Source organism: Raphanus sativus, chromosome 3, assembly GCF_000801105.2.
Source record: "Raphanus sativus cultivar WK10039 chromosome 3, ASM80110v3, whole genome shotgun sequence".
Classification (NCBI taxonomy): Eukaryota; Viridiplantae; Streptophyta; class Magnoliopsida; order Brassicales; family Brassicaceae; genus Raphanus; species Raphanus sativus.
Window position 1 is genome coordinate 12,587,898 of NC_079513.1, and position 27,582 is coordinate 12,615,479.

Sequence of the window (27,582 nt, forward strand, 5' to 3'; positions counted from 1 at the left end):
TTAATTATTTAAACTATATGTGTTGCATACATATACGAGCACAAATTTCTTACAAATATTATTAGTGTATATATTTTATTAAAATATATATACTTATTATTGTATTAAATTTTTTGAAAATACTAATATATTAAAATATTTTTTGATTTTGAAAATTTATACTTTTGTTACCACTTTTGTACACTTATTTTTATTTAATTTTGCTCATTTTTTCCATTTCTTTTTCATTATTTATATTTTCCATTACATATATTTTGCTTATATATACTATTCAAAGATAAACAAAAAAAATTTACTTACAAAAAATAATAGTTGGATCACTACATTTATTGTTAGATTGAAATAAAAAATAATATATATTTTTATTAAAATAATATGATTAATATAAGTTCGTTTTATTTTAATATATATTTTTAGATTTTGGATTATTATTATTAATATTAACTTTAATAATTTAGCTAATCAGAAAAATGAAAATTAGTTTTTTTTTTAAATTTTGTTGTTAATTTATGTTTATTCATTAAGGGTATAAATGATATTGATCACTCTAATTTTTTTATTTTAAAATATTTTTAGATTTAGATAATTCTTATCATTACTAATTTTATTTACTTATGTAATAAAAAAATAAATTCGTTTTTATTTTGTAGGTAATTTATATATTTATCCTTTAAAAATAAAAAAAATATTAATCACTCTAATATTTTTTAAAATATATTTTTAAAATTTTGATAATTCTTATCATTATTAATTTAATCAGTTACCTAATCATAAAACTAAAATTCGTTTTTATTTTATGGATAATTTATATGTTTATTCATTGAGGATATAAACAATATTAACCGGTCTAACTTTTAACGTGAGAGATCCGTTGCGAAAAATCACTTCGCAAATAATAGTATAGATAAACAAGATAACAAAAATTACGATTATCGAAAAATTAGATATTATTTTACAAAAATAGATATAAAAAAATAATGTGAAGATTGCAATTTTTAAGAAAACATAGAAAAAAGAATGAATTCGATACCATATTTAAAATTGAGTTAAATGAAAGATAGTAAAAAAAGAAATACACACTCACACACGTGTATATAGTATATATATATATATATATATATATATATATATGATTGTTTTATTAGAATAAAAAATATAATATAATTGAAGAGTGCAATTTTTGAATTTCTATTTTTTTTCTTCTAGGGTAAATCATATCTAACATTTTTATTTACTCAATTTGATTTGATATTTATTAGTATTTATCTCATTCATTGTAACTGTTACAAATTATTTATAACATGTGTATTTCCAACTATATTCTTTTGTAACCTATAGACTAATATAGTAATGCAATAGAAAGAGTTTTATCATGTGTATAATTTCTAGTGTATTTAAAAATTCATAAGCAAAAATGTTATGGAAAAAAACAAAGTAAGACTTAGTCCAGGCTAATGACAGTCACTGATTCGTTATCAGTACTCAGTGGAGAAAATAAGATAAAAAAAAGGAAATTCATAAAGTTTATCTTTCTTCATGCCTTTTCCTTTTTAATTAATAAATGTAGACAAGAAATAGAGGAAAGGTACAGTCCAAAATCCGATCAAGTGGAAAAAGAAACAGCTAAGAAGAACTTTCTCTCCCCCAAACATTTATTTTCCCTGATTCTCTCTCTCTCTCTCTGTCCAAAATGGCATACCACATGTCGTGACTCCACGCGCCGCCCCGTTTCATAAGAATCCAAAGCCCAACAAACAAAAACAACCATGGGCTGCGCAGCGTCGAAGCTCGACAACGAAGACACCGTCCGCCGCTGCAAAGATCGCCGCCGTCTGATGACGGAATCAGTCCGCGCGCGTCACCAGCTCGCCGCGGCTCACGCCGATTACTGCAGATCGCTACGTATCACCGGATCCGCTCTCTCCTCTTTCGCCGCCGGCGAGCCACTCGCCGTATCGGACCAGACTCCCGCCGTGTTTCTCCACACTCCGAGCGAACACTCCTCCAGTTACGTACCTCCACGTGTCCCTCCGTCTCCTTCCGTCTACACTCCGAGCGAACACTCTTCCTCCAGTTACATACCTCCACGTGTCCCTCCCTCTCCTTCCGTGGCTAGCTCCAAAAAGCTGCCTCCGATCGTAACGGCTCCCTCTAATCGGAGACGAAGCATCAGCAGCAACAGCAGCAGCAGAAACCGAAGCTGCCTCATATACTGTCGAGTCCTTCGTCAAGCGAGAGATCTAATTTCATGCCGAGTAGTTTCTACCCAACGGCTTACCAGAACTCGACTTACTCCGCTACTCCCTCTCAAGCCTCCTCGGTCTGGAACTGGGAGAACTTCTACCCTCCTTCCCCTCCCGATTCCGACTTTTTTAACCGTAAATCTCAAGAGAGGCAACAACAACATAACCGGTTTAGCGATCAACAAGACTTACATCATAACCGGTTTAGCGATCAACAAGACTTACATCATAACCGGTTTAGCGATACGGAGACTGAGAGATCTGAGCATGATTTCTTCGATTCGACGAGGAAGGAGAAGAAGTTTGATAGGGAGACGGAGAGATCAGCAGGAGCACACTCGAGGAAGCAGAATAAGCAGTTTCAGATCTTGGAGGAGGAAGCTGAGAGAGAGGAAGTGCAGTGTAGCGAATGGGAGGATCACGATCATTACAGTACCACTAGCTCATCTGAAGCCACCGCCCATGAGGAGGAGGAGGAGGATGAGGAGGAGGAGGATATAGAGTCAATCTCACAAGTCGGGACGCGTTCTGACTTTGGATCTTCAGTGAAGACTAGTTCGATGAGACGGCAGCACGCACCAATGGCGCAGGAGTATAGCGTTGGAGGACAAGAGAAGTATGGCAAAGCAGACGACGCGGCAACGAGTTACAGTGGCAGCAGAGGAGGAGATAATGTCTCTGACATGAAGATGGTGGTGAGACACAGAGATTTGAAGGAGATTGTCTATGCCATCAAGGAGAATTTCGACAAGGCCGCTGAGGCCGGAGAACAAGTCTCTCAGATGCTTAATCTTGGCAAGGCTCAGCTCGACCGCAGTTTCAGCCACTTGAAGAGTGAGAGAATCTGCCATATATATCTAAAAATCATTACTTTGGTATCATTTTAATTATATCTTTTTGGTTTTGACAGAAACGGTGATTCATTCGAGTAGCGTATTGAGCAACCTGAGCTCAACCTGGACCTCTAAGCCGCCATTGGAAGTCAAGTACAGGCTTGACACAACTTCACTTGAACAACCGGGAGGTCCCAAGAGTCTTTGTTCAAGTCTTGACCGACTCTTGGCATGGGAAAAGAAACTCTATGAGGAAGTCAAGGTCCTCTGCTTTTTTTTAATATCCAAATGTGATTTCTCGCAGGTTTTATGTTTTTACTAATTTCTGGATGATATATTGCAGGCTAGAGAAGGGTTTAAGATTGAACACCAAAAGAAGTTGTCAAAACTTCAAAGTCAAGAGTACAAGGGAGATAGTGAGACTAAGCTGGACAAGACTAAGGGGTCTATAACTAGGTTACAGTCTCTTATTATCGTTACTTCCCAGGCCGTCACCACTACATCTACTGCCATTGTCCGCCTTCGAGATACTGATCTTGTCCCGCAGCTCGTTGAACTCTGTCACGGGTAATATTTCTTTCTTTATTTCTTTATTTATTTATTATTGTGTATCAATTGATTATCCGATATTGAATGCGCTGTTAGCTGCATTGACTTGTCTGTATCATCATAACTTACTCTATGACGTACGTATCACCATCATCATCGTGTGGACTTGTCAAGTGGGTGAACATTTAATGAAAAAATCCTAGTCTGCAAATCTCATGCTTTTTTGAAGCCATTCTTTAGATTTTTAGATTCCCGGTTAAGATTGGCTGCTTGTTAGAGTGGGATAAAGACTACTAATTCATATATTGCATTTCAGGTTATTATAGCTTAACTTGACAACTAATAAGTAACAGGCTTTGTGTTAAAGATCATGCTTATTAGCTACTATCTAGTTCCGTAGAAATGAAAGATCATCTACCTTAGAGATTCTAGCGTGAAGCATGGTGGTTTGGAACCTGCTTTGAAGGTCCCCACACAAGTTCAAGTGTTGTAGTTGTAGCCTAAGACCTTTTTTTGTCAAATTCATGTGAAGAGCCTAAGACTATGCTGTGATAATTGCTTTGGTTCCAGCAGATAGGCACTTGCTTTGAACATCAGAGTTACACACTAATCTCTGAAATTATGCTTGTGCAGTTTCATGTACATGTGGAAAGCAATGCATCAGTTCCACGAGATTCAGAACAACATCGTACAGCAAGTTCAGGGGCTCATTAACAGGTCAGGCAAAGGGGAATCAACATCTGAACTACACCGACAAGCAACACGTGACTTGGAAACAGCCGTGTCTCTATGGCACTCCAGTTTCTGTCGGCTGATTAAATTCCAAAGGGAGTTCATACGTTCGGTTCAAGCCTGGTTCAAGCTGACTCTCCTCCCAGTTTGCCACGACAACAACCCCGGTCACAAAGAGCCAGTAGATGCCTACGCGTTTTGCGATGAGTGGAAGCTCACTCTAGACCGAGTCCCGGACACAGTGGCTTCAGAAGCAATCAAGAGCTTCATCAACGTTGTTCACGTGATATCCGCGAAACAATCAGAGGAGCTAAAGATAAAGAAACGAACAGAATCAGCATCAAAGGAGCTTGAGAAGAAAGCTTCGTCGCTTAGGAACATCGAAAGGAAATACTACCAGTCATACTCCACGGTCGGGTTTGGTCTCCCTGATTCAGGACCAGACAACGGACACGTGCTAGACGCTCGAGACCCGCTCACGGAGAAAAAGTTAGAGCTAGGAGCATGTCAGAGAAGAGTGGAGGAAGAGATGCTGAAACATTCAAAGGCAATAGAAGTGACAAGAGCCATGACTTTGAATAATTTGCAGACGGGTTTGCCAGGTGTGTTCCAAGCTTTAACCAGTTTCTCAGCTCTGTTCACGGAGTCCTTACAAACGGTATGCACTCGCTCATACTCCATCAAATAGCACCACTATATTATTACTATATAGTTGAAGAAGATACAAATACTATATAGTTAAAAGTTTTTGATGAGGTAAAAGGGCTCCCCATGGTTATGTCTCTTATTATTTCGGGCTGGTTGTTTGGATAATGTTTATTTCTGAAGAGGAAATGTATATATTATGGAGTCTATATTTAAAAGAAGTTCTAGGACTTGGCGTTTTGATTTCTATGTATGAAATGTGGATGTTTTTGTTTGTTCATGTAATTCTCAGCTACATGTTCTAAAGAAATTCCAGGACAAGAATAAACAACGTTCTCTTGCTTGTTCATTAGTCGTGTGATATTATATACTGTTAAATAATAATCTAGGGCTTGCCTCGAACTGTATCTTTATGTGTGTGGATGAAACTGGTCTGTGTTGTAAATGTATCAAAGGTGGGTCTGTTTTGTCATCGGATTCCCTGTGAAACATCATTTCTCTTCTTTGCCTGAAGCACATGGTGGTTTCTTCTTGGTAGATTAGAGGTAACAAAAACAGTCGTGGTTAATCATGGCTCAATTTGTAATCTAATATTGAGCAAAGATCATGCCGACTCTTTTAACGAAAACACCGAGATGATATAAGATATAATATACATTTTGCTGGCAAACTGCTAAATAAACTATAGTTTTGGGATTTAAATAGCATAACATGTATGCGATGAATGATTCGTTTTAGATCATAATATCTTTTGCATTTGGGACCACCAAAACATGCATGGCAGTGACCTACCTACCAAAAGAGCTTTCCATGTCCTTAATCTCAGATACAAACAAAAAGGACCTCCTAAGTTACTATGAGAACTAAACCTCCTCCACTCCTGGTCTATTCAAGCCTCTTGAGACATTGCTACAACAATATACATAGGGAGGGAGACAAGGAGACTAAAATGCTAATTCAAATACAAACTCTTGGGAGGAAAAAGAAAGCTTCAGAAAAACTCAGTCTAGAAATTTACCACCAGATTTTGTATCTGCTGATACTAGTGGTGGTCCCATCATTCTCTTGCTATTACTACCGTACCCAACTGGATCCATCGGTCCATGCTTTGGAGGCGGTTCGGTCTCCATTTGTCCCGGTACTTCAGGAGGAATACTACGCTTTATCAATGCCCAGTTCATTTTGAAGGAATGCTGCTTTATCTCCATTGCTCCTCTCTTTGTCCCTAACCTCTTCTTTGGATCTTTCACCAGTAATTCCTGAACCAAGCACCTACATGCGTAGCTATTAGCTGGTGACACAGGGAACTTCAACACTAAACAGAGCAATTAGGGGTTTATATATCAGTGTCTCAAAATCTAATTCCTCCTAAGACAAAGCACATTCGAGATAGAACACAAAACTGAAATGTGAAAACACGATCGGAGTAAGATGAAGATTAATCAAAGAAGCTAGCCTGGGAGGAATCCGAAAGAGAGATAAAAAGAACGTGCTGCGATAGAGTATAAAAGGGGTTGGGGTGTCCAAAACATAAATTTAAAAGAGGTTCCAAAATACATTCGAACATGATTTAAGAGTTGAGCCGATCATAAGCCCAGTTTTGTGCTGTAATAGGCCGTAGAGTAATGGGCATAATTACGGATGGGATAAAAAAAATCAAATCAAACCGAACCAAACCAAATTTTATATCTAAATAATTTGGCTTAATATTTGATCAACCCAAATAGTTCGTTTTGGTTTTAAATCGAACCAAACCGAGAAACCGAAGTATTTTTAGTTAGATTAGTTAAATATATTAATAATATTAAAATTTAATATATATAATCTAAACAACTAAACAACAATTTATATATTTTATTCATAAAAATAGAATAAACATAACTAAAATTAAAATGAAAGAATATGAATCTCATACATTAACATCAAAAAAAAAATGCTTCTTATATTTATGTTAGGTTTGAAGATAATAATATAAAATTATTGAATTAAATCTTCTAAATTTTTATTGTAGTGTTTACCTTTACATGTAACTATGAAAAATATAATAGTTTACTGTCAAATGATGATTTATTTGTATTTTCATAAATTATATTTTTGTAATAAAACCAGACAAAACTAAAAAAAAACAATTCTATTAACTCAACAAACACAAAAAACAAATTAAACCGAATCAAACCGAACTAAAATCGAACTAAACACAAACCAAATCAACACAAACCAAATCAAACTAATTCTAGATCTAGATAGACCAAACCGAACCGAATCCAAACCGAACTAAATTTTAACCGAATCCGAAATGTCCACCCCTAGGCATAATCCAAAGTTGATTATGAATAGTTCGATTTGCCTCGACTGTTACCAGGTCAGTCAACTAAACTTTTTCTGTATGTTCTTATCTTCTTAATTTGTTATTTTCTTCCCTCTCATTCACTGATGTGGATAGCTCAACAAATATTCAGTGAATTTGTCGTGGTAACTATCTGAAAAAGAATACCACGTTTCTAAAGTGATTTGGCCTGACTGGTGTAACCGCAGCGGTTGCGGTTGCGGTTGCGGGAGTTTGCGGGTGCGGGTGGTTGCGGTTTTAAACGTTTTCTAGAGATTTGTACAACTGGTACAACTGTTAGAAATTGTTGCGTTTGCGGAACTCTTATGACTGGTAAGCTACCAAAGACAACATCTGTTAAATAATAATTTAACAATATTTACATTTTATGTAATTATAAAAATATAAAAATCATAATAATATGATAAATATAAAATTTATATTTATAAAATCATATTATTCAATTTTAAAAATTTATAGAAAATATTTTAGTTTTGAATTTTTATAATATAAATTGAAATATAATATGAATACATTTTACAATTTCTATTATTTCAATTGAAATTTTTTTTTGGATATTTTAGTATTATTTTTATTTATTCTGTTTTTAAAGAAAAAAAATTTACCTTCCCGCAACCGCCCGCAACCGCAAACGCTAGCTGGAACCAGCTTTTGATTTTAAGAGGTTCGGAGCGGTTTGAAGCGATTTGTAGCGTTTTCTGTGATTGTTTCGACACGCCAACAACCGCTATAAACCGCAAAAGTTGCGTTTGCGGGTGGTAGTGGGAAAACCAGTCAGCACCTTAGTTGCTAGCTGCACAAAAAAACTTAAATGACAATTCTGTTGATATATACATTGGATTCACTAGATTATCATTTTATAATTTGAAAAATAAAAATATGACAGAATTACATTACGACAGCAAAACATATTTTTATTTATTTAAATAGTTAAGAAAGTGGTTAGTCAAGTAGTTTTAAGAGTTCCAGTAAAAATACGATTTTTCATTAATCATATGCCATATTAGTGGAAATTGTTTGCGAAAAAATCTTATATATAATACAAGTAGAACAATCAAAATAGAGTTTCATAAGGCGATAAGATTTGTAAGTTGTGGAATCTAATATTTTTCGTAATCTACAATAGTATAAATCAGTTTAAAATAGTTAGGATATCCTTTGTTATTTTTGTGGTTTCTCCTTCTTTTTAAATTTGCAGCCAAGGATGAGATGGTAATAACCAAAACATGACACGCTCTGGACCTCCTCTAGAAGCTTACTCTCTAACTCAACAACTATATTTTTGCATTTCATAATCAACCTCCCCTTTTTGAACACCATAATAACTCTATAATGAATCTTTTTTAATCTTCTAAATAATGTTTTTCTTTTCTCGGTCTCCGAGTTAACTTTTGTTTTTGGTCAGAGAATTGATAGGGAATACATAGTGATTGTTTGGTTTTTGATCTATCGCTGACCATTTCGCTTCTACGGTTCCTTTCAGATGGTTTGGTTTCGTATGTTTTCATCTTTTCAGAAAAAGAAACATTCGAATATTGTAAGGATTTGTTTCACCTAACACAACACCTATCTTTTATCATTGACGCATATATTAAAATAGCCTTGGAGCGTGCTAGGCATCTTCACCCTAATACCTAATTCTCATTATTTTTTTCTAGAAGAGTTGGGAAGTCATTTCGAATATTTGTTCTCTTTTCTTCTGTATAACTTCTGACCCAGTCGGACCGAGAAGTAAAAAAAAAAAGAAAAAAACTGACACAGTGGCTTCAAACAAACCTTCCAATAATACAATGATCAGATTCAATACACAAAGGCTTTCCTATCCTTTAAAACGAATATTTTCTAAGGAGTTGCATTGATAGTCTTTCTTCAACGTAGAAGACCCTTTAAGAAGTCTTTGTTCAACGTCCAAACTCCACTCAAACAAACAAAAACCCCATCAAACATTAGTAGAAGGTATACCATAAGCAATTGGCAACTAGACCAAAAAAAAAACTAAAGAGAATACTATATGAATCCATACACTTAAAACAGTTTGTATACCTATATGAATGTTTTCTTTATGAAATTCTCCAGAGAAAATATAGCTTAAACTAATTTCTTCATATATCATGCATGTTTTAAAGGCATTATATTATATTATCGTAAGCTGACATTTTGCTTAAGTTATAAGGAAATCATGGCATCTGCAGATTCTATAACATGTTAATTAACTAAGAAATTCAATGAATTTATCTTGTCAACATAATAAATACAATATTTAAAGTGATAAACATTAGTATTTGCGTTATACATAGAAGCATATTAACAACCCCATGTTCTCAACTCACTTTTAGGTAGAAAACATAAAAACCATATAGAAAGAAGCCACTCATTAGGTTGATGTGTACATAAAATTTATATCAAAGAAAGCCACTGAACAAATTTCGATTAATTATCTTTTTAACTTAATTTCGATTAATTATCCATTCCATTATCTTTTAGTTTTGGATATATAAGAACAAATAGTTGGTAGGCATCAAGACAATGCCTTACCAAACAAAGAAATGATTAAAATAACAATAGAAATGAAAAAGAGAGGATGAAGTTGTTGAATGATTTGGCGAGGGCGGCGACTTTTCATACAATTCTATTTACTTAATTCCCATAGTCCTCACATACTCTTGTATATAATAACCACCATAACCATTTCTTCTCATCACAATCTTTTCACTTATATTTCTCTTCTTAACAAAGTATGGCAATTAATGGTTTGTCAAAGATTGCTGCAACCTCTCTTCTCCTAGTCCTGGCCATCGTCCCAGCCGCGCTTGCTGTGACGTACACGGTCGGAGACGCTGCTCAATGGGATAGTGGTGTGGACTACACAGCTTGGGTCAAAGGAAAGACTTTCAGAGTTGGTGACACTCTAGGTATGTTATTATTCAGTCCTGTTGAAATTTATATTTACGCTCAAACTCAAAGTTTTGTAACTATAAGTATTAAGTTCTAGTTAAAAATCTTTATCCTTAGTTACAATCTTTTGGCAATAGGTTGGTTACAGCTTACACTTCCAAATAGAGATAACTTACTATGCAAGGAAGCCATTTACTTAGGTGTCCTTTTTTTTAATGTTCCTTAATTTTTACCTGGATGTTGGTATTAAAAACAGAGTTCAAGTATGGCCCTTCACACTCAGTGAACGAAGTGAACAAAGCAGGTTATGATAGCTGTGGAGGCACAGCGATCGATACTCATTCTGGTGGAGACACCACGATTGATCTCGACAAAGTAGGTCCACGGTACTTCTACTGTCCGACAATTGGTCACTGTCAAGGTGGCATGAAGCTAGCAGTTACGGTCGTAGCCGCCTCTTCCGGAACTCCAGCCGCCCCCACGCCGCCGTCTACAACTCCCGGAACTCCTTCCACACCGGGCTCAACGCCGGATGCCGGAACTCCAGGTACACCGGCTTCAGGGTCAACTTCTCCTCCACCACCGAAGGCAAGTGGTGCCTCAAAGGGAGTGATGAGTTACGTTTTGGTCGGAGTCTCGATGGTTTTGGGTTATGGTTTGTGGATGTGAATGGTTTAGAGAGCCAGGGTGGAGTCAGTGCTTTGCTTTTGATCTGTACTTTGTTTTGGTTGTAACTCTGTAAGAGAATTTGAGTGTGTTTCCCACGCCATCACCTCTTAGTTAGGGTTTTATTATTTGGCGTTATCAGTTTATCATTATCACATTCACTTCTTTTTTATTGTTGTAATAAAATTATTATTAATTTCCATTTTCCACCGTGTAGAACCATTTCATCATTCTTTATCATGTCCTCTTAACTTATAGGTTTTGGACTCACATGGACAGCTCTTCTCCGCCATCCGCCTCGTGTTCAAATGTATTTTAATACTATTAGGTTGTTAATATGAAACGCATAATAGCTGAATCAACAACTATGACTAACTACTGCTCCCTCCATTTCTAAATAAATCAAAAACTGTGTAACCAATGATAAAATGTAATCTATTTTGTAATTGATTGAACAATTTTTAATTTATATTTTATTGATACTTTTTAGATTAAAAATAAGTTTTTTAATAATCGTGCACAATCCTAAAACTTCATCTATTTTGAAACAGATGGAGTAATTCCTAAAAGAAATGATTGTTTAACAATGTTTAATCTAGTGGTGGTTGATCTGTTGTGTAAAACTTTACCCATTGGATTACTTATAGAGATAACATGCGATGCACTCATAATCGGAAGAAAAGGCAAAATAATAACACTATATATTATACAAATTAACAGATGGTATTATTGATTATCATGATGATGGTTCCATTTGCATAAGTAAATGATAGGGTAAATGCTAAATTAACCGATAGAGGTATTCCAATAATTAAAAAATTGTTAATTTATTTTATTGAAATAGTTTTTAGTCTCCAAAATTTCAGAGCCAACCATGAAACTCATTAGCAAACCAACACCAGCAAGACCTGGACCACCAAATAGCTCATTAGTCCTCTAGATGCAGCACTTGATGGCAGTCTGGTTGACCCTGAATCGGCTTCCTGTATTACTCAACAGCTTTCTCAAAATATGTGATCTGATAGCTCAAATTTGTTATCTGTATAAGTAATCCAATGGGTAAAGCTTTACCGTTTACACAAACAGATCAAGCGTAGCCGCCACCATAAGAATCCTACTTTTTACGGTGGAGACTGCTTTTGGATTTGGGGATAAACCAAATATTTTATTACCACCACACATCAATTAACAAACAGTTACTAAAAAACCTCAACCTTGTTAGGAAACAAACCCATTATTTTTTTTCTAACTACACACTCCCTTTTAACCACAACCAATTTGAGATTCATGTTCCCAACCTCCCCTCCACACACTATTGAGAGAGAAGAGCGTAGGAGGGCAAGTCTTCAAGATGCGTTATATCTTCCAGCATCAGCTCTCTCTCCAGCTGTCTCCTTGTTGATTTCATCACCGTCTGTGTTCATCCATATACAACGTTACCAACTAAGCTATGTACTACTATCTCTGTTGCAAACACAATGTATGGATATGTTTTAGAGAAGTACTTACGTTGAATTCCATGTATGAGGCACGCATTGAAAGCCACTGCTGATCCATTAGCTTGAATGCAATGCAATAAAGAATGTCAAAGGCTGATTCGTTCTCTGCTTACACCCACACACACTTATCTGAATCAGTGCCAAAATCCAATCAAAGTATCTCTGTTTGAAGTTTCAGTGAATCGTTATTGGGAAAAGCAAACATCACTGTTGAAGTGTGAACGGAAGAGCTTACTTGAAAGGAACTTTAGAAATGTTGCCCCAACAATTGTTCGAGGTTTTACTGTAAAATTTTCAAAGGATATATGGTTAGTATCTATTACAATCACGGTAGGTAAGTAAGTAGATTCTTGTTGTGGCCATATATATACCTGCTTCAAGGTCAAGCATCTGAATGAGCATGAAGGTTATATTGATACCAGCAACAGCAAAAGGATATTCCCATACGGACCTTTCCCCAACCTGCTTCCTCAAAAGGTCCTGGAAGGTTTTCTGCAGCATACGGACATGCGGCGTTTTAAAACTAGGCGAGGAAAACTGTGAAACAAGCCCCACTACATGGAGCAAATATTATATATGATTACACAAATAGATACATATAAGTAATACTGTGCATGGAAAGTGAAAGTTATTAAGCAAAAGTAATTCATTCTACTCTGAAACGTTTTACAAAGAGAATACCTGAAAGTTTCTAGCGAAGTAGAGCAAGTTTTGAAGAGATATGAAACCACCACCCCTGAAAGATGCTGCACCGTAAGACAAAGAGGATGGGAAGCAACAAATATAAATATCAACAAAAAAGTGGCGAGGAAAGTCAGACTTGTGTACCTAAAATCTGTAGACGGATCTTTGCCCTGCCAACCCATCTCTTTCCACTGCTCAGATATCAACCCATGAAGCTCTTCTTCAGGAAAGGCAAGTTTCCACAGATTCCTCAAAGCTTCCTAAGAGCAAAAGAAAATAATTATAAAAGCTGTTACATCTGGAGTTATGATGCCAACCATGCAACTAGAGTATTCTACCATCTCCAATTAATGGCTCAAGTCCACTATCTTTATAATGAGAAAAAATTTAATAGCTCAATAATAACCGTCACGTAAAAAGTGTGTACCTGATGCAGAGGTATTGTGGTGTGATAAGCTACATCAATACGGTTCTGCAACCTCTGCAAGCATTCCTCCTGCAAGAAGTGATTAGCAAGTTGGATACACTTACTACTAGCCAATTTCAAATCCAAAATTAAAAAAAAACAGTGGAGAAATGAGAAACCTGAGAAGGTGTAAGATGAAAGGTAGAATGAGAATCACTATCTCTTCGCTGAGCACAGACGCAAGAAAGACCCCGTCCTAACCAAGCTGCTGATCCAGGCACACCCTCAGCTTTATAAATTAACAACACACACAAATGTTTACTAGCTGAGTCTACAACAACATCTTTTAGCTGAGATTTAAGTGAAATCAAGCTACTCTATGTCTTGAATACAACACAACTCCCATAAAAATCGAGTATATCAGAAACAAAGAGTGAGCGAAGAGAGAGTTACGAGAAGAGGAGGAATTGTAAAGGGTTCCACGTTCGAGACCCTGAGAAATACGCCTGACGGCTACGAACGAGCCTTCTCTATCATCCATCCTCTCTACGCTATTTTTTACCTCATCATCCTCCTGATATCAATTCTCTCTTCGGATCAAAAAAATGGAAAGAAGAGTTCAATCGCCGTCGAGTCGAGTCGACAAGGAGAAATTCAAATAATCGACCTCGAAAACTGGTTCTAGAATCCTTAAGAGAGGCAGAGTCTTACGCACAACGAATGGTTTCACGATCTACTGAGTGACGCCGCCGTTTTGAGAGATGATCGGACGGCAGAATCAAGCGGAAGAAAGCAAATTTATACTCCGAATAAATTTCTGGCGCTTCTTTCTAATAATAAAAAACAAAAAAGAAATATATATTTATAGTTACGTCATTGTAAGCGACGGGCTGAGATGGGCCGGGCCATTGGAGAACAGGTGGCAGTTAGGTTGGTGGACCCCGCGCGTCTACTCCAGTCTCCTTCAGTCTTGTCAGTCAGCTGTCAAAACAAGTCATACCGAATTATATTATAAAAAGCGCGCGCCTGCTCTACGTGTGTGAGTTAGGTTTGTAAATACATTTTGTGCTCAAATTCACACGTCAACGACTTTCTTCATTTTAATCAACAAAAAAGTAATTGATCTGTGAAACATTTACAACTATGTGTCACATTTCATCTTCTTTATTACAGTATCCACTACTGAGACACTTTTCTCTAACTTCTCTTTGTTTCCTAACTATTCTACTTAACTCTTTAAAAAAAATCACGTAACTAAATTTACATCTAGTCTTTAATAAAAATAAAAAAAACACCTAGCCATCCAAATGATCTCTCTCTCTCTCTCTCTCTCTCTCTCTCTCTCTCTCTGAGTACTTATTCATGCACATATGTTCTAAAATGCGGCTTCAGTGGCTGTAGACTCTGGCAATCACACGATTAATGGTGATGAAGTTGTGGGGATGTTACCCAAATCGAAAGAAAAAAAAAGGAAAAGAAGAAGAAAAATCTCAGATTTGTTATTTTCGGGGTCAAAAACGTGTAATGGTAACATGATTTAGAGTTATATGAAGAAACCAGGTTAATTTTGTACAGAAATAAGTTGATTGTGTGAGAAATCAGTGAAATCCGTCGTAGTAAAAATGGAGGCTGCGCAGGAGAAAATTTAGGTCAAAGAAGAAGAAGATCATGAAATTACCACTATACCCCTACTTAATAAAATTCACTAAGAGCAACATTACCGCGGGTGTTTTAGAGCGTCCTTAAAATTTATTTTGCGAAAAGAAAATGAAAAAGGGTCAATTTCGTTTGGGACGTTCCTTAGCTAAGGGACAAAAGTTGCCGTCCTTAGGAGGCACGTGTCGGGTTATTACTCGGCGATGGTTTTGAGGGGTGGAAACGATGCGTCGAGGACGACTCTGCTCTTGTTGTCGTCGAAGAAAGCCCAGAACTCGTAGAAAGAAGAACCCAGCGACGAAAGTCAAGAGCTTGTTGAAGCAATTCGAATCCGGGGACGAGACCCTTTTCGATCATCTCGGTGAAGTAGGAGACGGTGGAGTCTAGGGATTGGGATTGGATGTGCGTGTTTCTTCCTACTTTTGTCTTGGTTTGATGGCTGATAGGAATCTTTAATGTGTGATGTTCTTCAGTAGAAGTCGATTAGTTTGCTTCAAAATACAAGATTGTTCTTGACCAAAATGGTTTCTCTATTAAGTTGACATTCCTATCTTCTCATTCATTCATATGTCCATCCTTATGGTATTGATTGGCATAAAGACTTAAACTTGTAGGTATGATCTTATTGATGCACTTGAAAGAGATACTATGATAGTTCACCCATAGTGCTTTACTTGCTGTATATTATCTGGTTTTGACATTGGATTGCACTGCACAGGGTTAGAAGAAAGATTTACTTGATTCAGTTTTGGGATCACTCATAAGCAAAGATGAAAATATAGTAGGGCAAGACCAGTCTTGCCAAGCCTTGTTGAGCAAATGAGATCAATCAAAGCCTTCAACGCAAGAGGTCCTGTCTTTAGTCTCAATGGCAAAGAAATTTGAGAAAGAAAGGGAATGCATCATCCAGAATCTCGCTAAAGCCGAGCAAGAGGTATTACATTCTGCGTCATTAGTGGTAGTGGATTCCACAACTTTATTAATAGAATTCATGGAATAATGATACTTTGCTTAGTTCTAATCGTATGAACTTCCAAATTCCAATGCTCTATTTTGTTATCTTTTCTTCACCGCTCTGTTTTGTTATCTTTTCTTCACCATATTGATTTGATTATTGCAGTCTTTAAGTGAAGAACAGTCTTCAAAAAAATTACTAAGAAACAACTCAAAGTTCCAGCAATAATCTAATTATTTTGACATTGTCCCTACCAATTGTCCTTAACACCTAAATAATATAAAAAAATGCTAAGGACCAACAATTTGGTAATAGGAATAATGTTGCTCTAAAAACACGCATTGATGCTAGTCGATCCTCTGACTCATGGATTGTAATAGAGTAGCATTGACCATTTAGCCTCTGGAACTTTTTTGATATTTTTCTCAGCATTATCTATATAACCCAAAATTTTAATATTAACTTCAATATAATTGACCCCAGACTTTCAAACATACAATTTAGTCCATGTCTTGGTGGAAAACTTTAGCGTTTTGAACATGGTGCGGTCCCTCAGATTTTTTTTATTTCAATTTTATCCCAAAATCTCAAAATTTGCATTTTTTATCCACTGTAATATGCAATGAACAAACAAATGCTACATATATACTTCAATGAAACCTAAAATGATTTAAATGAACCAAAATATTCAAATGAACAGGTGTACATCTACAAATGAACTCAAGTCAGATATCAAAACTTTTTCTATGTACAAATAAATTAGTGTACATATAAATTTTTGTAAAGCAGTTGTACACGTGGACAAAAATATTATGTACACATTGATGATATTCGAACGGGTATGTATATAACAAATTTATCAGCGTGTTCATATTAATCATTGCATTACCAACAAGGAGAGTGGCATTGCGTCGATGTGAGCATGTTTCAACGAAGAGTAGGAGATCATGGTAACAACGATGCGGAGTAGGAAGCTTGGTCGCGGGTTTTTCTCTGCTTATGAGGAAGATAGAGACGTGACAGCAGTCGACGGTGGTGCTATTGCAGGTGGGGGAAGGGCACGGAGACACCAGCAATGTTGTAACCTGCCATGAATCTCTACATCTTTAAGTTTCTTACATTGGCTTCATATGTAGGAGACTAAAAACGGAAACTAGAAGTTCATTAAGTTTATACATTGTTCTAATAATATAGAGCGTACACATGTGAAGTTGTACACATGTACACATTTACACATGTACACATGCAATGGTGGATCTATACACATGCAATGGTGGATCTATACACATTTGTAGTCAGGAGCACCGATATTACAAAAAAAAAAAGATTGGAAGTACTTTGACATAATCTTCTCTAAATTAAGAATAGTTAACCAAATAGACTTTAACTATTTAAGAAAAAAAAGTAGGGGGCATATGAATCCATACCCTTGCACCTGTGTCCGTCCTTGTACATATGTACATACACACATGTACATATGAAACCATATCTATGCACCTGTGTCCGTCCTTGTACACATGTACATACACACATGTACACATGTACATACATACATGTACACATGTACACATGTATATGTACACGTGTACACATGGATATGTACACGTGTACACACGTAATCTTTGTATATATGTAAATGTGTACACATTTTTATCTTGAATATCATGACTCTCTAGTTATTTTTTAGAGTGAAATAATCTATTACAATTTTTAAATGGTTACATTTGTGATTTTTATTTGAACCGGTATAATTTTTGAAAATCTCAAATATATATTTCTAAAAAATTCAAATTTCTGAAATAAATCTCAAATTCTTTAACCATATCATACCACTTAAAAATGTGATATCTTGCATAGCTTTTAGCTACATATTAGTAGAAAATCTGTTATTAATATGAGAATAATCAGAAATTAGTTTTGAATTTTTTTCTTAATATTTGTATGAAGTTGTTTGTATATTAATTAGTTCACGTGAAACATACTATGAAGTTAACCGTGGCCCAGTGGTAATAACAGAATATTATTGTCAACCCATTTTCGAATCACCTAATGTCCATTTTTGACATTTTTTGTGTTTTTCATTAATGACAAAATTGTAATTAACTCATCTTCTAACTATCAAACGTTTTAGGGTTTCTGTAAAGTTTGGGCGGCCGTCAACCATCGTTTCTTCCTAAATCAGCTAATTTTTGTGTGTGCTTAATGCTGTTTTGGTTGCAAATTTCGTAAATATATTTGGAAATAATCGATTTCAAACTAAAAATGATATTTTGATGAATCCATTTTTTCCTATTAAGCCAAAATCACCGCGGTGGCTCCCCGCTAAACCTTTTGATGTCGCATTATCAGCTTCAACCCACTGTAGCGGTTCCGTTCGTGTCGAGACAGAAGCTCCTCTTGCGTTGAGCAACGACTGCGTCTTTTTTTATTATTACTGTCGCGTCTTCCATTGTTTTAAAGTTTATTATGTTTGTGGGACCATCTAGTTAGAAAAATGAACTTAGTTTTGGTTTTTAGTCACAAAACTACCTTAATAGCAAGAAGTGACTTAGAGTGTAATAAAAAAATAAAAAATGTCCTAGAGTGAAAATAACTCTTGATCTGTTGTGTTCCAAAAAGAAAAGAAAAAAAAGTAATTGATCTGTTATTAAAAATCTTATAGTAGGCTTTTATTCCATCATACAAGATGAAATGTAATTGCAAACAACATAAATATTTTCTATCATATTTTGTGTGTGTCGTCAACTTGAATAATACGTTGTTTTAGCTAAACTTTAACTGCAAATGTAGTTTAATTTTAGTTAACCTTCTGAGGATGAATGAATACTTTTAGAAACCATGTATTTTCATTATTGAAAATCAAAATAAGCAAATGCCATCACGGCGACAATTGCAAGAGGAATGCATGGGCCTTATGTTTTGATAAATGAAGTTAAACGAAGGCCGACCATTGTGTAATTACTCTGTTTTCTTTTTGGTCCACGTGTTCTACAAAATCAATCATGAACATGTGACATGTCTACAACTACAAGGAGATCTTTTTAAATTTAAAATGAACTTCTAGTTCTAGACAATGTTAGACCATCATTATCGGCGTCCTAAATGTCGTATCTTAGTAATAATAACTCAAAATTTAAATCAAAATTAGGTAAAAAACGAAGGACGTATCTTAATTAAGAAGTTTTCAAGCAAGTCCTTAAGGGCACGTGTCATCATGGAGGGAAGCATCTCGCCGCTTTGCGTACGCTCTTCGTCGACTCTGTGTTACTTCTCAAATAATGTTTCGCTAAATTCTCACCGTTCACTAGGATTTATATTTGTGATTCTCTCCGGCGACGAACTGTGTATCCCTGCGAACGGAAACAGACGGTTGTTTCTTTCTCCGACGAGAGGCGCTCTCCGTACGCCGACGCTTACCGCGGAAGAAGTGAAAGATGTCCCGATGCCAAAGATTGATAAGAGCTGCCGATTGAGCAGTCCCCGCGCCGCCCGCGAGCTCGCTCTGTATGTTTCTCTTATTTCTATTTGGTTCTGATAACGTACTCCTTTCGTTGATTTGAATAGAATCGGAACTGTTTGATTCATTTTTGCTTTACTAGAATTGGAACTGTTTGATTTATTTTTGCTGCAATAAAGTCAATAGGAATTTTATTGTAATTTTATGTTGGTTTTTTGTCAATACTAAATCTTGAGAGCGTCATTATTTGGATCTTGTGACATGACTCCAGGACCAGCCTGTGATGATTGGTTTGTACAGAGCCTGGATATGAGTTTGACAAGGCTTCTTTGTTGGAATACAACCACATGAGCTTTGGGGGACCTCCGGTTAAAACAGAGACTAGTGATGAGGAAGATGAGCTTGTGCGCCATGATGAAAACGAATCGAAGATTGGTAGGTTTTGTTCTACTTTACTTATATAGCAAACAAGACTCTTGTTTGGGTTGGCTCATGGGAATTTCCATCTTTTTAACATGTAATTCTGTCACCGTTTCTGCAGAAGCAGAAGTGCTTTCAGCTCCCCCTAAGCTGGTGTACAGCAAACTTGTTTTAAGGTAAATATATTATATGTATCAATAAATTCTGGATATCTTATTCCCATTATGTGTTTTTCCAAAAGGTTTGCAAAGAAACTCTTGGCTGCAGTGGGTGATAAATGGGATAGTCATGTCGTCACATCGAGAAAATTTCCCCTCCGGATTGAGAGGTATAAATTGAACACTTGGAACTGTTACTCTGGTCAAGTATTGGATAGTTGAAAACTATCATTTTCTTCCATTGTCCCTTTGTTGTGATAGCTTTCGTTATTGCTAGATGTTTGCTTGTGCTTTTGAATTAGCTTGAGCATCTAAAAGCTGGTTCTCATTTCGTTTGTGTGATTGTAGAGTACACCAGCCGGAAGAGTACTAGAGTTTTCGATTCTTCATTTAGCAATGTCTGAATGGAACAGAAGTTTGAGGCCAGTTAAGCCATTCGAAATAAGGATCATCAAGACATTAAGGTAGGCAAAGACCATGGTCTATAGGCACAAGCTCAGCAGCTTCAACTCCATTGTAACAACAACTCTCATCTTGGTCATGTATCTTCTTCACTAAAAGTTATTTCAAAAAAAAAAAAAATAATCACCAAAACTCTCATCTTGGTCATGTTACTAGTTATCTTCTTCACTAAAACTCTCATCTTGGTCATGTTACTAGTTATTTCAGAATAAAAAAAAATTAACCTAAGGACCAACAATAAGTCCCACCAATAATCATCATTTTCATTAAAAGTCCTTAACAATGTCCTAATCTAAAAATAACAATAAAAAACTCTAAGGACCACCAAATATGTCCCATTGATAATGATGCTCTTATACTCAAAGCAAAAAAACAAATCAGAAGTTATTTGATGTTGAGTTCTATATATTTTAGTCATCGTAGCTTTGTGGTACGTGTGATCTTTAGTCATCGTAACTTTGTGGTAAATTATTTTCTCTATCCAACTAAATAACTTTTTATTCAATTGGTTATTCTAAACTTGAATGTGAGATCTGGTGTCGATATTAGCAATATAGAACTTGATTGAGCGGGACTTGAATTATCAAATCATGTGGGAATTTCAATTTACAAATGTTATCTGAAGTTCTAGTTGGGTTAAAAATGTTCATGATCCCAAAGAATAATAAGTATTTTATACAAACAAAAGTGACATCATATCATTTCTTGCTTTTGGAAAGGAGCAAGAACATAAATATTTTCAATCCCTTTACTTGAACTCAAAGTAATAGTTGCAAGATTTTCTATGTACGGGTATTATTAAGTTTATATAGAATGGGGTAGATAACTATTTGCATATCCTATCAAAATCTAAAGAAAATATTCTAATATATATTGGTAATCAAAATAGTTCACATGTTACCTAGTCATCAATATGTCATAAGAAACTAATTTCAGACCTAGAAGTGAAAATTATGACTAAATCTAGTGATAGGACATTTGACACACAAAACTAGTTTAGCTATCTTAACATGTATATATGTATCTTCTTCCAATTCTGAAAGCTGGTCTACCTTAAGACTCGGTCAAAGCTCTTGGTTCAAGACCCTCATGTAGTTATCATCCTCTGTCAAATTTGTCGACCAAGATCATGTATATGTTTAATATTTTAATTTTATGACTACACTTGTTTTGCAGCAAGAGGAAAAAAAACTACTTTCCAATGACCTATTGTTTGGTTTTTAATGATTTTTTTTTGAAACTTAAGGTTTTCAATGTTTTGATATCCTCCATTATGCACGTTTAGTCTTTGTTTTCCACAACCATTATGCAAATACATGAATTAGTCCTAATGCACGAAAATGGTATCGACATCATTTTAAATGGATACTGAAAAGAAAAATGTCATTATTAGACTTTTTGAGCTATAAAAATATAGAAAAAACCTTACCTTTTCTTAAATAAAAGAAAAGAAAGAAACCCTACTTTCTTCTCGTGGTCTATTAACTTTGTTGGCATAAAGGAGAGACGTAGATTACTAGTAACCTTTCTAGCCAATCCACTTGAGTTCCAGCAAAAGAAAAAGAGAAAATGGTGTTTGTAGTTATCATCTCCTAGGATCATACTTTTTTTTTTCCTAGGATCATACTTGGGCCTAGTTTGGGCTGAGATATTAAATTTTATGGATTTACACTTGTAGATAACCCATTAAATTGTCATTGATTCCCTTGTCATCTATCTTATTAAAACAGAAACATTATAATTTTTTCTAGGTGGATTTTAAAGGTGGATCTCTTATATTTAAATTAAACATCATCTCTTATTTATAATACATACCATATACGGTTTCCATATATTATTACATATTGATTTAATACGTACCATTATTACATGTCGATTTATATACTAAGAATATAATACGTACCATTGCTCTGAAACTAAATCTTACAATTATATTGCAATTATGCATAATTCACCTGTTTGTCCATATTGCAATTATATATAATATATAGATATAATATATAAATACCATTCCTATGAAATACGTACCATTCATCTGTTTGTCCATATTGAAATTATATATAATATATATAGTAAGAATAATAAGATACATATGAATCATCACATACATAGAAATTAGATATTATATATCATATCAATCAACTCAATGTGCAACCATAATCCCTGCCATGATCATATACAAATTAGACATAGTATTTGTAATAAAACCATCATGCTCACACTCATCCAGTTTCTTAAGATTGGTCCACATTGCAATTATATATAATTCATCTGTTTGTCCATATTGCAATTATATATAATTCATCTAAGATTGGTCCATATTGTTCCTTTAAAAATTGAATCTCTCAATTCTAAATATACACTAAATAATCTTTTTATAGCAAAACCATTTCTCCAAGTTGATTTTAACATGCCTACAATATCAGATTTAATAATATCGCAAGTTTTAAAAATCAGTTATAGAAAATATTCTTCTCCAAGTTTATTCTATCAAACCTAAAATCTAGGAAACAATAAAATCTACATTCTTAATATTTACTATGGTTAATGTAATTGATTATCGGATATTCCTTTCCTTTAAAAATACAATCAATATTCTTTTATAGAAAAACTCTTCTCCAAGTTGTTTAAATATCAGTTATGGAAAATCCCCTTCTCCAAGTATATTTTATCCAAGCGAAAATCTAGGAGTCGATCAAATTGTGATATTTTTATTTATTATGGTTGATTTAATTGAATGTGAAATATTCTTTTTCACCTCACAAAAATTTGTCTATAAATACTCGACTTCTTATTTACCATACGACATTCACAAAAACTCTCAAATAAACATAATGTCGAAACCTAGCACTTTAGTTATGATAGATGGTGTGAAACCTTTAAGAAACAATTGGAAAATTCGAGTTAAAGTTCTTCATTGTTGGAAACAAAACACCGGTTTTGGAGACGACACATTTGAGTGCATCCTCTCAGATGAATCTGTACTTGCATTTGTTTCAGCTTTTATAAGTTTTTTTCTATTCTATTGGTTTATAAATCTGTTTCTTTTTCTGTTTTATATGGTGTAAAGATTGCAGCAGCGTGCCAAAAAAATCACATTAGTACACATTGTTTATTTAAACACATTTAAACACATTTTTATTTCTCAAAATTTAAAATTAATACACATAGCAATCATGTATAACATTTAGTACGAACAAAGATAAAAAAAAATTAACACCCGCTCGGTCGAGCGGGTCACGATCTAGCTCCCTGTAAAACACACAATTTGGATTAATTTGGGCTGAGAGGTTGAATATTAGGGGCCTAACTTGTAACAAATGCCCATTTAATTATCATCTCCCTGCAAAATCATACTTTGGACTTGCTTGGACTAAGATATTGAACATTATAGGTCTACCAATTGTAACGGTCCATTTAATTATCATCTAAAAATGTTTCATCCCTAAGTTAAGGTGGGCATTTCGGTACTTTTACTGGTTCGGTTTGGATTCCGTTTGGTTTGATTAATTTGATTCTAAAATATTTACAGCTGAAGTAAATTATAATTGATGATAACACATTTAGGATCCTAAAATATTTACAGCTGAAGTAAATTATAATTGATGATAACACATTTAGGATCCATTCTCCTGCTGCGGAAACTGTCATATTGTTCTATTCACCACGGTTACAAATCCATCCATATAAACGCTTGAGAGAGGGTATTACCGTGGACTGTACCTCATATTCAGGTGTTAGGTCTGATTTTTTAATAGACATGAGTTTAACCTTTTCTTCTTCGGAAAAAGTAAATTGTAATTTGTTTAGTTTAGATCGGTTTTAGTTTAGTTTATTTTCGGGTTGGTTTGTGTTTCGGGTCAGTTTAATTTCTTTAATTTAATTCTTTTAAGAGAAATTATGTTTTAAAATATAAACGCATGGTCATGAAATTTTTATGTTGATGATAATAAAAAACCGTGTAAAATAAATCCAATATAAACCTGAAACAATAACCTCTTAATTTTTTATAAAAAATACAATCAAACTAAAGTTAACTAAAATAAATATAAAATTATGCGAGAGATGCAGAGTAAAAAGTGTTGTAGAGAACTTTTATTTTTAATGAAATTTAGCTTAGATTTTAGGCAGCCTCTGTTTACATATAAGAGTTCAAGACTTTTTAAAAAAAACTTCGAATTACACATTATGTTAGAAAAATATATGATATTGAGTGAAAAGGGAAAATACGTAGATTTAGTGACTTCAGTCTTAGTAGTTTAGTATCTTGTATATTATTAGTATGTTTAATTTAAATAATAAAAAATACAATGGTTTTATGGTTCGGTTTAGTTTTAAACAAAACTGAACAGAAAGGTTCGGATTGAGACAATCTTAAACCAAACAATTTGATAAAAAAACTTTGATTTGTTTTGGATCGGTTTTCGTTTGGTTGGTTCAGTTTTTTTCTGTCCACCCCTACCCTAAGTTATTTTATCATCTGTCATATGATTCTCTTGAAAAAGATGCAAAGCCATCTCTCCATCTCTGGAAAACTTCAATTTTTCTCCACTTCCAACTCGAAATAACAATATTTGCGTTGGATTCACAATGATTTGCTACTCCCTGATTCTGCAATCACCATCAGAACCTATTAGAGATATATTGGACCGGAAGATATGTATCTTACGGACCAAGACTGTGAAATCTATGAAGACTCAGAAGACTAAAAGGAAAGACTTGAAGAGCAAGGTAACCTCAAGATATTCTTAGCATATTCCCATTAAGTGTTTAGGAAAGTTAACATTATCTAGTGTCAACATTATGTTAATGTTAGCACTATATATATGGATCTTGTATTCTCATATCAAACACAACACAATAATATACCGTATTATATTTTACTTTACATGGGTGATCAAAAAAAAAAAAAAAAAAAAAACTTTACATGGTATCAGAGCAGTCGATTCTTAGAGATCTATAATAAAGCTTCCGCAAGTTTATGCTTTGAATATGCTAACCATTGGTGGTGTTGACGATGAAGACGGCGAAGATGATCCGGATGACGGTATGAATCGACGTGAACTTGGACTAATGTCCACGTGATATGTGCTTTAAAATAAGTTTTTAGGGTTTTGTTTTTTAATTTAGAAACGTTAGTGGTTGGGTATCCAATTTCATTAAACGTTGAGTCTTTTGTTTTTCTTAATGGTCTGGTTTTATAATATTAGCCATAGTGTTAGGTTGGTGCAAGAATCATCGAGAGTTCCAATAATATTTAGGGTTTATGTTTTCTTTCATGGGATCAAGGATTTATTTTATCTCAGAGTGTTTGTTATTCCATAGTTTGGGATTTATTTGTTATAGTTTAACCATTACGGGGGAGTTCTAGTAGAACGCTCAAGATTTTAGATCAATTTGTTTAGTCCAAGTTACGGACTGTCCGAGATAGGACGATTGTTTTTGGAGCTGCAGTTGCGCCCACGGGATCTATTTCCATTGTCAAAACCAAAGAAGAGTTGAAGTTTTCACCCCCCTCCCTTGTCTAAAGTTGAAGTCTATTTCTGGAGGAACCTACTGATTTGTTTTCCTCGACATAATGTCCACGACATACGTGGTCTGCTTTGTGATTGCAGATTTGCGTGTTGCATCCCACATTTATCGTGCGGGGGAGTATTAGAGATATATTGGGCCAGAAGATATGTATCTTACAGACTAAGACTGTGAAACCCATGAAGACAGAAGACTAAAAGGAAAGACTTAAAGAGCAAGTTAACCTCAAGATATTCTTAGCATATTCCCATTAAGTGTTTAGAAAAGTTAACATTATCTAGTGTCAACATTATGTTAATGTTAACACTATATATATGGATCTTGTATTCTCATATCAAACACAACATAATAATATATCATATTCTATTTTACAGAACCCATAGGATCGTGGAAAATATTTGAAGTAAGTGCAACTCCAATCTATGGAGAAGAATGAGAAGAAATGGAACTGTCAGGTCAAAGCAGTGAAGCCACTTCATTTGTGTACCTATGTACAAAAGTTTTAAAGAGAAGGAACTTACAGGAAAGTTGGGTTTCCTTCGGAGATGAAGATATGATAGTTGAAGCTGGGTCTGTGATATGGCTCCCAGGTGGTGTGGCAGCTTACGTGGATGTCAAGAAAGATGGCGTCTTATGCTGTTATGCGTTGGAATTGGATGGTATTCTGATGAAGGGATCAATCTTGTGATGCAGAGAGATTATAGTTTAGATGGAGGTTTTAAAGGTCAGATCCAAATCTGAAGTAAAGAGACGATGGACTGAAGAAGCTAAGTAAAACTCTTTGTGCTGTCTTTCCTCTGTTTCATGTTATGTTTACTCTTCTTTAATACACATAATATAAATAACAGTATCTGATTCTGATATTTGGAAAAAAACACTATCCTAACTTGGAATATTATTTGATAGGCTAATTGGGCTTAAAATTAAGTGGGTTTAGGATTATATTTTAGACTAATTCAGAAATGAAAATCTTGGTTTTATGCATTCTGAAGACCAATCTTGGTCTTAAAATTATGCCTTCTGAAGACCATTTTTATTCTCTTCTTTTGTGTGTATTGTGTGATATCCAAATATCATAGCTACCATATGAAGAATTATAAGATTATCCACTGTTGTATACACAGTACGAGGAATGATCAAAACTGTTTGGAGCCCCACACTCATTAATTTCTAATCCCTTAATCAATTCTATTGTATCTTTCACTGCTGGAGATTAATGTGATGAGTATCTGAGAGTGATAGTGAAAGGTTACTTTTGTGTTTTTCGATAATATGTCTTTTGATCTTATTATGTGACTGAGAGAAGATCGTTTCGACCTTAATCGGAAAGATCTACAAAGATCAAGAAGGATATTTGAAATTGTGAAACAAATAATTTTCTAATATATAATGGTATTCATATTAGTTTAAGAAATTAAATTTATTCATTCACTAGATGCATAT

The 27,582-nt window shown here is 34.7% G+C and overlaps 3 protein-coding genes and 1 non-coding gene across 9 annotated transcripts; 3 read left to right on the forward strand and 1 right to left on the reverse strand.

The window, feature by feature from the left end:
• The first annotated feature begins 1,590 nt into the window (after positions 1-1,590).
• LOC108847410 (nitrate regulatory gene2 protein) lies at positions 1,591-5,351 on the forward strand. Its single transcript, XR_008943141.1, has 4 exons — positions 1,591-3,077; positions 3,154-3,338; positions 3,420-3,643; positions 4,259-5,351. It is a non-coding gene; the product is annotated as a nitrate regulatory gene2 protein (transcript).
• Positions 5,352-10,041: 4,690 nt separating this feature from the next.
• LOC108844585 (uclacyanin-2-like) lies at positions 10,042-11,112 on the forward strand. Its single transcript, XM_018617866.2, has 2 exons — positions 10,042-10,261; positions 10,501-11,112. Exons 1-2 carry the CDS (start codon positions 10,087-10,089, stop codon positions 10,911-10,913), a joined length of 588 nt encoding a protein of 195 aa, XP_018473368.1. The 5' UTR covers positions 10,042-10,086; the 3' UTR covers positions 10,914-11,112.
• An 820-nt stretch (positions 11,113-11,932) lies between these two features.
• On the reverse strand, positions 11,933-26,951 carry LOC108844605 (uncharacterized). 6 transcript variants are annotated; one of them, XM_018617888.2, is made up of 11 exons: positions 26,661-26,951; positions 14,215-14,480; positions 13,953-14,073; positions 13,679-13,788; positions 13,521-13,589; positions 13,238-13,353; positions 13,091-13,145; positions 12,781-12,901; positions 12,645-12,692; positions 12,420-12,514; positions 11,933-12,324 (listed from the first exon to the last, which is right to left on the reverse strand). In XM_018617888.2, the coding sequence occupies exons 3-11, from the start codon at positions 14,038-14,040 to the stop codon at positions 12,223-12,225; spliced, it is 804 nt and encodes a 267-aa protein (XP_018473390.1). In that variant the 5' UTR covers positions 14,041-14,073; positions 14,215-14,480; positions 26,661-26,951; the 3' UTR covers positions 11,933-12,222. The 6 variants fall into 6 exon arrangements, with proteins under 6 accessions (XP_018473390.1, XP_018473387.1, XP_056860606.1 ...); XM_018617885.2 differs by having other exon boundaries at positions 13,953-14,089; XM_057004626.1 differs by having other exon boundaries at positions 14,211-14,480.
• LOC130509987 (uncharacterized) lies at positions 19,325-19,690 on the forward strand. Its single transcript, XM_057006324.1, has 2 exons — positions 19,325-19,614; positions 19,675-19,690. The coding sequence occupies exons 1-2, from the start codon at positions 19,325-19,327 to the stop codon at positions 19,688-19,690; spliced, it is 306 nt and encodes a 101-aa protein (XP_056862304.1).
• Positions 26,952-27,582: the final 631 nt, after the last annotated feature.